The sequence below is a fragment of the Cinclus cinclus genome, chromosome 2 (assembly GCF_963662255.1).
Source record: "Cinclus cinclus chromosome 2, bCinCin1.1, whole genome shotgun sequence".
In the NCBI taxonomy this organism is placed as follows: domain Eukaryota; kingdom Metazoa; phylum Chordata; class Aves; order Passeriformes; family Cinclidae; genus Cinclus; species Cinclus cinclus.
In genome coordinates, this window is record NC_085047.1 from 58,469,652 (window position 1) to 58,483,201 (window position 13,550).

Genomic DNA, 13,550 nt, shown 5'->3' on the forward strand with positions numbered 1-13,550 from the left:
CTACTGTCATAGAAGTATTTGTATACAAAAAGCCTCACTAAAAAAATTTAGCAATTTAAATCTGATTGGCAAGCTTCAGGAAACCTTGCTGAAGAATTACATGTGAAATTATGCTCAACTTCTCACTCTGCCCTTCTACCAGAAGTTACCAGCTCTACAGGAGTCAACAGTTCCATGCATTTGCACCTCAGCAATTTCAGAGCAGACTCTCCCACCTTCACATAAAGCTAAAACTGATAAAGGTGGCTATGAAGCCAGACTGCATTAAGGGGCTGCTCGGGCAGGTCACAATTTTCCTCCTGGCAATGCTGCTCTTGGGCACATAACATCTGGCCAATATGAATAGTTTTTCCACTGTCTGCAGCAACATATTCCAGAGCAGACTCTTGCTGAAATCAGTGCTCTTAGTCCTGCTGTGAATACAGCACACATAGGAGTGCGAGAAAGAGCTATCCTGGCACAAGGGGAATCCTGAATATCATGTCTGAGACTGTCTCCTGTGGACTACGATTATAGGCAAGGGTTGTTCATAAATATCTCAGTGGTATGAACACAGCAGTAAATACAATTTATGCATGGGTGGACAACACCGATTATTGACTGAATAAACATACCATGTGCACAGTATCACAAAGCACAGCACAGCAAATCTGACTTTCACCTCAAGTCTTTTACTGCTGACTATTACTTAAACATTCACTAGTTGAATTTTACTTTACACATCTGTGTTCCTTCTATCTCCTTTCAGAAGAGGAATGAAGTGAAGAGTGTTGCATCTTTGGATTTTTCAGACATTTTCCAGAAGCCAACCGACCAAAGATTTACTTGGAGCGTGCTCTCCATCAGATGCCGTCTCTATCATTTCACAATATTTCAACACTGCTTGCAAGAGATCTCCAACCTTCCAGTCCCTTTCTCTCAGTCTTCTGGAAAGCTAAAGGGGAGACAGGAGAACACAAAAAAATATTTTGACTGGGACATCCTGATTAAGTTACAGAAGTTATTCTTGAACCATTAAGTCATGAGAGATCAGTTGTAATGAGTTAATCGTTATTCCCACATCTATAAAAACAAAAACTTCCGCAAGATTCAAACACTTTTCTTTAGGACAGTCTTCACAAAACTTTCTTCTGGAGGGAGCACCATTTTCAGATTATGTGGTGCCACAGGTATGAGGGCTGTGGTTCATCAAGACTGCAGAAAACAGGAAATTCTGAACACAAGATTAAGACATTTGCCACCCCTCCCATGCCAATAATGCATGTATAAAAAGACAAAACTCTGTCTTAATAAAAGGATGTGGATTTTCCTTTCACAACATATAGTGTGGTTGGGGTGGTACAGACACTACCCTCAATGAAAACAGTGTCTTCAGAGCTGGGAAATTATAACATCTCGGGGAAGAGGAAAAGGTGATGATTAAGTTAAACTACCACTCAGGAGCAGAGAACAGTGTAGCTGAAAACATTTATTTTCCCTCAGGATCCAAAGAAAAAAATCTTCCATTGCTGATGTGTCAAGCTCAGCTGTATGTGTAAGAAAGCCGACCCTAAGGAAAGAATGAATTTGACAGCTTGCCCAGGAGTAAAACACCTAACAATTTTTACTTTAAATAAATAAATAAACATTCACACAAACAAACTATTCTCTGTAGCTTTCTGGACACTTGTCAATGCTGCATTTTGTAAACACTGTTTAGACATCCTACTTATTCTTTGAAGCTGTAAATTTTTATCCCCTTTTACAATCCCTACCAAGACATTCCATATATTAAGTTTAAAAAAGGTCATACACAGTGTTCAGGGAAATATTTTTCATAGCTCCAAAACTAAAAATTCATATAGTTTCTACTATGAGACCTGACAGATTGCAATATAAAGTTCTATAAAAAATAAAAAGGAAGACAATCTCTCCCTGCTTCTTTACCTAGCTGATGTTCCAACAGCAACGAGGCAGGTGACAGGATTAACAGAGAGAACATGGGCATAAAAACATGTATCAAACAATTAACTTCTTGAGAAAACCATTAACTTGAACAAGCAAAAAAATCCTCTCTAACCCTGATCATAATTTATTCTGAGCACTGGAAACTTTTCTCAGTGGAAAAAAAATATATTTTCTATACAAGAAGAGACTGAAATCTGCAGCTATTTCTGTGAATTTTAAAGCAGAGCACAGGAAGTAGGAGTTTTATAGTCTACAACATGCAATTTTGCAAATGATGTTTGTTGGTTTATAAAAGAATGGTCATTTTTCTTTCCTCTGCCAGAGGAAAGTGTGGCTAATGTCCAAATACCCACTTCAGCAAATACAATGTAAAACTTCTCTCCGAAGAAGCTTTCCACCATGGTAAAACTATAGAGCTGGGACCTAAATTTTAATTTTAGCTTTAATCTCACTATATCTTTAAATGACCAATCTGTTTCTTACTGCCAGATAAGTGAAATATTAGAGTTTACTTAAAATAGGAATCTTAAAACAGCTAGGTAAGGTCTGATTAAAAGTTGAAGACATATAATTTTTTAATCCAGGCATTTGCATATCCACATTGTCAGGCATCTCACAAAAGCCAAGAACTATCTATTCTAATTTACCGGTTTCTTGTTATCCTCCTAACAAATGCATTCTGCTCCATGCACAGGTATTTAACTCCTTTCTGCCTTGCTGAGCATGACAAGTACCCTCCAGTACGAGTTCACACCCAGCTGCAGCAATAGGCGTTAGCAGCACTCCTGCCTTTCATGCAGCCACATCACCCTGCTGCCATCACCTAACACAAGCCTGTCCTCCCTTCCAGAAGTCACCAACCGCTTCTGGAGGAAAGAGCTGTTTCCGATGTGCTCTAACCCGGGCCGGTTCCCCAGGAAGCCGAGGCGGCTCCCGAGAGATGCTCCAAGCCCCAGGCGGCTGCCGAGCCACCGGGACACCGGCCGGGGCTTCCTGCTGGGCTGCAGCGCCCTCTGGAGGGGCTCGCTCAGCTTTACAAGAGCCGGCAATGCCTGCCTCTTCCCGATTTAATCTGGTCTGCGCCCGAGATCATTCCAGTTGGGAAGTGGGATGGAATAAAAAACAGGTAATCATTCTCTGCCTCCGGGGAGGGAAACAAAATTTCAATTTATTTTAACATAACTGCATCTGGAGAACTAAAAATAATCCATAAAACTAACTGAAACAAGTAACTATTGTAGCATTTTCAGGACTGCCTGACTACTGCCTGCCCCAAGCTCTTACCTTCAGGTGTCAACTCAGTATCAATTTATGACAGAAGTGTCAAGTAGAAAGATATCATAATTTTTAGGAGGGCACACATAACAGACAGTGCTATTTTCCAGAGTGCTCTTCTTAGTATGTCCTCTTACTAAGGTAGCTGGAGTCATGCTCAGATACACAGCCAGTTAATAGTATCTTTCCTGTGTGTCCTGGAACACTGGCTCAAATCTCAGCACCACAACTCTGTAGACTCAACTCAGAGCTGGCTGAAGAATGAGAGACTCGGGGAAAAAATCAAAAAAAGAGGCACCTGCCATCTCCTCTCTGTCTTTCACATTATACTGTTATATACACGTATCTCAGATACACAGCAAATAAATTAACACTTGTGGATCCCACCACTATCCTACCCAAGTATTTGCAACAAGTATGAAACAGATGAACACATCTTCAAAAGAGGCAAAAAACTTGTTGAGGTTAGAATGAGTGTCATCCTTAACCCCGACTTGTACGCATCCAAAAACCTTCAGAGAATCCTCAGCCAAGCATGTGAGAACAGAAAAAGTGATGTATTTTCTTCTTTGTGTTAAGGCACTTATAAACCTTAACAAAGAAGAAACATATGAATACAAGGACTACAACCAACAATTTCAAATAGCAAAGAAATGGAGAAAAGTATTCTCAAACTGCCTTCCAGTTTATGGAAGCATAAAGTCCACTCTATCAGAACTAATGTACAACAAAACACATTCTTGAAATAATTCTAAATCAAACATACCAAGCTCCAGAAAAGGAGCATAGACCATGTATTTCTATATGCCCAAAAAACATTTCCAAACTTTCTGGGTTATTTCAAGTAAGAATGCAAAACTTCCTACTCTCAAAGTCAAAAACACATGTCACACAGTTACACAGGCAGAAAAACCCCCCAAAATTCTTTGTGTGCTAGGAAGGGAGGAGCCTCTCATAGGAGAATGCAGACCAGGTACAATCTGGACTGGCCCCTGGGCACCTTTCACATTTTTGCCACAAGTCTCCAGTAACTAAGCACCATCAGCGCACACATACTTCCAACTCTGAGAGTTTGTTTTGTCATACTGACCTTTACCTCCCAGTAACTCCACTTTTCTCCTGAAATGATGATGTAAGCTTTGGAAAGCCCCAAGCTGAAGAGTCAATATTACATTTCAGAACTGAGAGCAAGCTTTTTCTTCCTTAATACACTGGTAAGTAGGTTAAGTCATTTTTGCCAAGATCTCAATTGTAGAAATCCTATTAATGGCATCACATTAGTCCTTTTTAACATTATTAGGTCACAAAACATAAATATTTTGTAATTATCATTCTTATGAACCTCATCATTAGAGACAATGTCTATATATCTATTAAGTTAAGCTTTCAATAATGAGGTAATATTAATTTCTTGATTAAAAAATACAAGTTTAATGTAAGAAGTTCCAGATTATCATGTGTAGTTTGGTGTGCAGGCATGAAAGAATAGATTTTATGATTTTATTTAAATAGTAAGTTTTTCTCATATGTTTCTGATGGAAATACTCAGGACAGTATGCATACCAAAATACTGTGCCTTTCCAAAGACACACAAATTGTTAAAGCCCAATTCCTTTAAAGTTTGATCAATAAAATGAAAGCAAGGGCACATAAGAATAAAAAAAAAAAAATCTTATTATGAGCTCTTTTCAATAGCTTTGGTTTTAGTTGCTTACAGAATAAAGGCATAATATTTACCTTGATACTAAACTTATTTCCAACAAGTAAATATATCTTTGCTATCAAAAAACAAAACAAAACAAAACAAACAAACAAACAATAAAAACACACAAAAACAAACCTCGGCAGAATATGTTAAGTTAGAAAAAAATTTGCATGACCAAGTTCTTGGAAAGATTCAATTTATAGACAATTAAATAAGAAGTAAAAAATGCTTGAAAAAACATAACTTTCACCAAACAGAAATGATGTAATTGCATCCTTTTTGGAATAAAACACTTGTAAGTGAAGAAGCGAAACAATCAGCTTTGATGAATACTGGCTTATGTATGGTACATTCACCAGCTAAACATGCTGTTGCACTTTGACCTCTCAGGATTTAAATAATGATTCTCTTCAGCAGTGAACAGCAAACAAAGTAATAGCAGCTGGTATATCACAGCAAATGGAAGCCAAGGAAATCCTTCTCCTTTCCCACCTCCCATTAAACCCATGTACTTACAAAGACAAATTCCCTTGCAGCAGTGTCAGGAAAGTGAAGGTCAGACACCTCTGCTTCAGAAGCTGCCAGCCACTGGAGTGCTGCTCTGAGCTGCAGGTCCACTAGATTTGGTTCCAGATCAATATTCATTATTGATAAAGTCTTTCGTATTTGCTCCAAACCTAATATTAAATGTAAAATAATCAAATTTATAACTTCGAATTGTTTCAAAAACATCTCTGTAGTTCACAGTTTATAGACTGTATTATCTTAAAAGCCTGAATTTAGTATACACATATATGAAAGGAAAAAATCAGACTGGTCTCAAGTGTTTCAGCACTTTCCCATTAGGAAGTACTGTTTATCCAATTTACAGCTATGTGCAAACATAGCTAAGTATTAAAAGATACCTAAACTATAATGTATATTCCAAATGATAAGAAATTCATCACAGATTTTCATAAAGTGACCACCAATGGCTCTCACGTGGTCCATCAGTTCCTTCCATTTCCAGCTGCTATTTTTCGCTATGCCTTCATCTAACTGATTTTTAGAAGTGTGTATTTTTGAATTCTTTCCTGCACTGATCAGACTGCCTCTTGAACTTCTCCAAAATATACCACTGGTTTTACTCTGGTATATCCAGTTTTTCAACATTTCTCTTACAGCATAAGTTCCAATAAGTTTTACAGCATTGGAAGAGTAGTTGCGTTTAACACTTAGGAACTACAGTATTGTCAACTTCTGTTCCCAAGCTGAGTTTCTGTATCCAGCTACCACAGAGATCCTTTGTCACACTCCCAGAAAAAACTAGCACTAGTGCTCTCCAAGTTGGAGTTACTACTTCCAGACTACTGAACTTGACTCCAGAAACATGGAATATATTAGTAAGAAAAACACATATTCGTGTTGAGTTTACCTCAGTCTCAATATTCTTCCAACTAAGGTCATGAAAATTGAGGTACATAAGGTATTCATTCCCAACTGGTAAAGTCAAGCAAGTTGAAACAGATTCCCCCAGAAGTAAAAGCAACAGAAAATTAACTAGCAAAACTGTCAAACAAAACAGTGCTTTTAGTGTATAACTGAGTATTTTTCTAGGAGCCCCAAAATTTAACTTCTTTATAGGAAAAAGAACAACTAAAAAAATATGACAGTGGGTGGAAAGTATTGCAGTAACATCACTGGGAAATTCTGGTATGTCTTTTAGTCTTTTAAAATAGATGTACATTTGATAATAAGGCTTTGATTCAGATTCTTTGGTGAACAAGGCACAGTCAGCTTAGAAAAAGCCAGACATTGCCAGGTATGACATGAACAGAACTTCCAAATGTACAAGACCAGGTACAAAGGCTTTCTACCTAGCACACTGTTTAAACAGTCCTACAATTACACAACAAGAAAGAGCCTTTTCAAAACAACAGTGAGAAGGTGAGGAACTTACGCTGGAAAAATTTCACTAGAAAATCCTTAATACAATGTAAAGCAGTCTGTTGCACTACAGACAGTAGGTGACACTTACACCATGTAAAGAAAAAATCCAATCACTATCCTAACTGAGCAACTTGAGTATTTGAGATGCCAGAACTTTTTAAAATTGAGACCAAATGAAAGCAAAGACATATTGATAAAGCAAAAGAAACCTACAGAGCAGAAAATATTTTAATTACAATTATTCTGAGGAAAAAATACTCATTAATATAGCTTTATTTTCTTATATCCTTACAGTCACATTTGATTTAATACAATTAAGAGATGCTGGCCACTTACAAACATTTTCTAAGAGCTTTAAAAGAGAGAAAAATCCCTAAAACCAACCAAAAAACCCCTAAACCCACACATCCTTCTGTTTACATTAAGACTACTTGAAGAAGTGCAACGAGGCTGAATACACTCTGTAATAAAGTAACAGAAGTTTCTGGAAATGCTTACTTTATCTTCAGAACACACCCAACACAAAAAAGAGTTGTGTCACAACTTGTTCTAACATCATCTCATCTTAAAACCATCCTCACACACTGTGTATTCAGGCTGTTTTCATTTCAGTTAACAACACTGGGAATATCAATCACCCTGGAATCAGAGCACAGAGATCTTCTAACAAACCACAAAGTTGTAACACAATTCTGGATAGACTCTATGTTATGCCTCACTGCAAAGAAAGAGAAAATAGCAAATGCATCAAATCCAAGATTTTTATTGTTTTTCATGACTCTCTCCCAAGATTAATGTGTCCAGCTTGAGTAGCTTCTTCAGCATGTTTAACGCATTGCCATGGCTCCTTAACAGATATTTTTTTTAAAAAAGTTAAGATCTGCATATAAATTCACACTTTCAACAAGCTGATCAAAGTTCCCTACCTTATGTTATTAAATTCGTGCAACATCAGTGCACGAACATCAGCATCAGTAACTAGCACTTCCCAAAGGCTGCAAATTTCAGTGCATTAAGAGGATTATGTAGGGCTTTAATCTAAAATTCTGACACTTGACTGACGTTCATTATGATGAATAGGGATAATAGAGGTATCACCTTGCTTTGCAGACTACAAAGACAAAGAATTAACAAAAAAACTTACTGTACAGTGCATAGAACAAGAACAGTAGTATATGCAAGAACTGACATTACCTTCTTCAGCATCCTTGGAATCTTCATCTTTATCCTCTGTACCATCACTGTATTTCAATTAAGAAAATGAAAATATGAATACAATCCAATACATGCACTAAATGTAGCAAATTCTAAGACTGTAATGAAGGTTAAATGGCAAGAAGATCATAAAAGAATTAAGGAGTGATCATGAAAAGAAGCTTGGCTTGGCTTCTCACGCCATTTCATGTTGTAAACAGACTTAATCATCAACTTCAAGACTTTTTCTTAGGAAAAGGGAGAAGAGAGAAACAAGAGAAAGGTGTTAAAGGTGCTACTTATTGATTTTAATAGTTTTGCTTCATATGTGCAAAGGTTGAGCCACCTTATGTCACAGATATGAATAGCTATAGGCAAGCCTAAGTGGTCTACAAAAACCAATTACTATGCAATTCTGAAAGCTTACACAAGCTAAAGGGAAAAAAAACCAGAAATCCTGTAGGAAGCAAGCTCTAGTCTGCATGAAAAAAAGTAAATCTAGACTTATAAAAATGCAGGCAAGAACATGCAAAAAAGGGACCTTTTTGCAAGCAAAACATATTAATCACTTTTAGCACAGAAAATTTTAATCATTCAGGATGGATTAATTAATGAAAAAATCATATTGTGATTAAGTGAGAAGAGTGTGAATAATGTATCAGCATAAAAAATGTATTGTATTTTTATTTTCAAAAATGATGATTTCATGCATTAATTATGAGGAACCCATCTGGTTTATATTTCTCAACTCAACCAACCTGTCTGATGTTGGAAAGGATAAATTCTCCTCATACACATCCCCTTCTAAACCAAGACTGCTCCAGCTACTGCTGTTACCATTACTGCCAGGAGAAGAAGAGAAGACAGCTGAACTAGAAAAGAATAATAGCTCAAACTAGAACCTTCATTTTCCTTACAACTTTTTTGTCAAGACATTTAATGCAAGAGCACTGAAATTTTCTGGACAGGTTTGCTGTCTAGTGCTGATAGTGCTCAGCACTATCCAGAGCAGCAATGTGCACAATTAATGCAAAAGTAGCAGGTTTCAGCGCACTGGTGAAAGTATTAATTTGTACTCATTAATTTTTCAGATCAGTGCTAGCAGGAATTCTGTCCTCAGGTCTAAGCACATCTCTTGTTATTTATAAAAGATCAACAATTTCAAAAGGATTACTCATAGGAAAATGGATTACATATCTATTATTTGCTTAAGAAGCAGCTAATAAAATTATGCACTGTGAAGACAACTTCACATACAATATCCTTCCACCTCACTCCAAAATGCCAGTAACAATCTCCAACAGCTTGATGAGATGGAATTCCTAAAGTAAATATTTTTTTTAAAAATTTAAATATTGTTCTACAAGTTAATCTTTAAAAAAAAGAGGTTTATAAATCTATGAAAATAATACTGAAAGGATTACTTCACTCACAGTTCAAAAAAATACTGCATTTATTCTATGACTACATTCAAGCCAATGCAAAGAACTGCAAAAAACTGAGCATGTTCTTACACTCGTTAATTTCACTCATTATAAACAGCACAGTTTGTTAAACCTGTCAATATGTACAAGATTGAGCAACTCCTATGATTTAATCTGAATTCCCCAGCTTCATACCTCCCCCAGAGCATGTCTGGAAGCCTTCCAAGAACAGGACTTCCAAATATCGAGCATTCTTTAAGAAAGTAGACTGTCTACTAGAGATGGCATGAGAAGCCACAGAGTAACTGCAGAGAACAGCTGCTGCAAGAAGATGCTTTCTCCACCTCAGTTTTATGTGACTGTTGAAGCTCATTTCCACTCATGGCACGTAGCAAAATGATGGAAGAAAAACATTTCAAGACACAGATACGGATCACTTTCAAGCATTTGCCAGTAACATTATCACCTATCAGTGTCCCTTGCTCTCCAGCATACCTGCTTGGATACCCATTTCAAAACAGTGCACAGCAGGTTAGCAAGTCTACAATATAAACACACTCAGATAACATGACAAAAAGTTTTAGAAGTTGCAAGTGCTTTATTCAGTACATTGTTGCTTATTTAGACTACACATCCAAAGAAAATTCAGTTATCTTGTTATGCAAACAAGAAAAAAGAAAATTAAAGAGCAGAAGCTTCTGAAAAAAACAACTTGCAAAGAATACAAACGTATCTAAAAACACTTCTCAAGCTATTGTGTGAGACTATCACACTCTACATTAAGTATTAAATTTGGCTTAAAACTGTTAAATTACAGGTATAAAAAATTTAATATAGCCTATTGGTATCAATACCTTGCACTCACAGCACCTCTTTCTCTGGAAGTTATGGATGCAGAACATAAATAGAAGTAAAAATTGCCCTGGTTCTCAGACTAAAGGATAAAGAATTTGTAATCTAACAGAGTAACCTCTACACATTAATGTTCTGATTAGGTAAGAGACTTAATGCATTTTACAGAGGTCAATCTTGGTCTGAAATCATCATATATATTGAACCATATTATTACAGGGAGGTACAAGAAAGGGATGAGACCTTTTTCTAATTAACAGACAAATCAGCAGTCTTTACAATAAACTCCTGTAAACACAAAACAAGCAATAAACAGACAAAGGCATTACAATGCCCCTATAATGGTTCATGAAGATCTTCAACAAAAGCCAGTAGAATAACAAGAAAAGCAAGAGGCTTCTGCTCTGAGTTATAACCCAACCTGGATGCTGGATGAAAAGCCTAAGTCTACATGATGCCACACATCAACTAGACAGAAAGCTTAAGAACTTTTTAATTCTAAATTTAAATCGCCAGATTTAGGCATGAAAAGTAGAAGACACAAGCACTTCCCTGCATAACTAACTAGCAAGTTCTCTAAATAACTTAACTTAAATCTTAATGGGGCTGCTCACAGGAAGCAGTGAATAAATTTCTTGTTTTGCTCTGCTTGTGCATGGCTTTTGCTTTACCTGTTAAACCATCTTTATTTCAATCCACGAGTGTTCTCACTTACACTCTTACAAGTTCTCACCCCCATCCCACCTTGGCAGGACTGTCTGAGTGGGGCTTAGTTATCAGCTGGGGTTAAACCACAACAGGGTACTATTACTGAATATGGTCTTGTTACAGCTCTCCCCCTGGCTATCTTTTTTTACACAGGGCAACAACCCTGGGTCCTTCCTTCCATGCAATAAACCTCAGCAACACAGATGAACACACGTGCTGTTACCAAGCCACAACTAGTTCTGTAAAACCAGCTCACCAATTTGCACATGCCTGTTTCCTCCATCAACACCTTGCTATCCAAATTGTCTCCCCTTTTATGAGTAACATGTTAACTCAGGTAATTCCTCCTCTAAGGAGCCACAGATTTTCTTCCAAGTTATATAAATTACCTTCTTTTCATTTATATCTGCTTTGGGAATTATAAACAAAGAACAAATACAACACAAGCACTATTGGTCCAGAAATTTTTTTACACTTTTTCCCATTATCAACTAATTTATGTTTTATTGTGTATTTGTGCCAATAGAGCGAATATTCTTCTTTATACTCAGATTTTCATCATCATTTTCACTTATTGTAGAAGTCATATTTTACTAAAACAACTCTAAGTGAATGTATTATTTTACAAAATTACTAAGGCATATGAGTGCTAAATTATAGCAGTGGTTTGATTAAATTATTTAGTTAAGCAAAACATGAAAAATACTGCAGGCATTTAACTGAGTAGTTACACATTGGAACCAAATAACTTATTTGGATATTACATAAGCAAGCATGTCTCCCATACCTTCTTTAATCTCAGCAATGCTGGAAGTACTAACTAAAGAAAAAATCTCTCTCCCATTTCTCCTATTCTTCAACAGAAATACTGAACTTTTTTATATCAATCATAAAAAAAATAAGTTCATTTGTTCCTCATACATTCCTTACATAGAAGCTTGGGCCACAACTCTAAGTATAATTCTCCCTGGAAACAGGCAGAGACATTGCAAATTTTAGAACTGCCATTCTAATCTTTGTTAGTTATCGATCAGCCAGGGACAGTGCAGTGAGAAGCTCTGTAGAAAATGCTACTACCCTGAAGAGGTAAGTTCCAGTATTCCACACCTGCTACTCCATGGTTAGCAGTATATAAATATGCTACCAATGTCAGTTAGAGCAGCTTATAAACTCCAGTCCAAAAAAAGACAAAAATAGCTGTAAAAGCTCATCATGCAAATTAAGCTATTACCTTTTTTTCAAAAATAAATGAATTTATATGAAACATTTTCTTAGGGTTTAAGTTTTAACATTGTAGAGCACAAGTCAGGAACTGTATTCTCAAGCTGTATTTTACATATGGTGGTTGTTTTTAAAATGCTTACATCTTTTGCTAATACTTAAATTTTATAGGTACAGTGTTACTTGGTGTGATTCTCTGGCATCAATGACAATGCACTCTCCATATATTTTACAGAGTATGAACATTCATGGCCAAAACATTTTGTAAGAAAATAAAATCATAGTATTAGAGCCATTTTTAATAAAAAAGTCATTGCATGTTGAAGACAAAAATAATCTCTTCTCCCCCAAACCCTAGGAGAAATACCACTTGACGACAAGTTATTTGATTTCAAGATAACTGTTTAACTATACCAACATCTTTATAATTACCTGTCACTTAGGTGAAGAAAACTGCTGTTCTCATCAGGATGTTCATCTTCAAAACTTAGATTGGACCAACTTCCAGTGCTATCATCACCAATACTAAGACTCATCTGCTGGCTAACAACAGATTCAACAGAGTGAAATCCTTCTCTTCCAACAGAGCTAAACAAAAATTTAAGATAAAAATATCACTGTATTTCACGCTCATCTCTGTTAGTTCATTCACAGCAATTGAAAACCATTTCAAAGACATCAAATTCCATTGGAAAAGAAAAGGTGGAGAATCCCTTAATTGGCACCCTATTCCTAACACAGGAAATAATGCAACAAAATTAATCTGAAACATTGACAGGCTTTGGAATTCTTTCATTAGAAATCACAGAGTAGTACAAATAATTCTCTCATTTGGAATATTACTTTCTATGAAGCACAGAAGGCACTGTAGCGCTGCAGACTGTGCATCAAGGTGCACTTTTCAAGCAGAAGACTTACCATTTCTGAACTTGTTTACCCTAGGACAGTTTGGATATTTTCCCTGGCCTGCCTTCAGTACAAGCAGCTAAGTGGTTTGCTACTGAGGGCAAAGTGCTTAGGTATAAACTGGTGTCCAAAATACTAGGATTCCATTTTCTAAAAAGTTTTCTGCAGAAAAAGATTGTTTTTTCTCCTTCAAAAAGGTGCACCAATGCATGATTTTTACAGCATTTTTCCCCTCAGGAAGTAAGTTTAATTTTTTTTTTATCCAAAACCCAATCAAGCCACCATACCCCATAGAAGTAAATCTTTAGAAGACACTTTAAAAAATTCATTTAAAGAAGTTTGAACTCCTTATTAAAAAAAAACCCAACCAAGCAAAAAAACAAAAAACC

The 13,550-nt window shown here is 36.3% G+C and overlaps 1 protein-coding gene across 1 annotated transcript in view; it reads right to left on the reverse strand.

Annotated features, from left to right (window-relative positions):
• Positions 1–283: 283 nt before the first annotated feature.
• Positions 284–13,550, reverse strand: part of AKAP11 (A-kinase anchoring protein 11) — a 31,702-nt gene continuing 18,435 nt past the window's right edge. The window contains exons 7-11 of the mRNA XM_062514928.1: positions 12,688–12,843; positions 8,809–8,892; positions 8,051–8,097; positions 5,444–5,604; positions 284–934 (exon numbers count right to left, since the gene is read on the reverse strand). Coding sequence (XP_062370912.1) covers positions 788–934; positions 5,444–5,604; positions 8,051–8,097; positions 8,809–8,892; positions 12,688–12,843 — 595 coding nt within the window. The 3' untranslated portion in view covers positions 284–787. The remainder of the gene's footprint in view (positions 935–5,443; positions 5,605–8,050; positions 8,098–8,808; positions 8,893–12,687; positions 12,844–13,550) is intronic.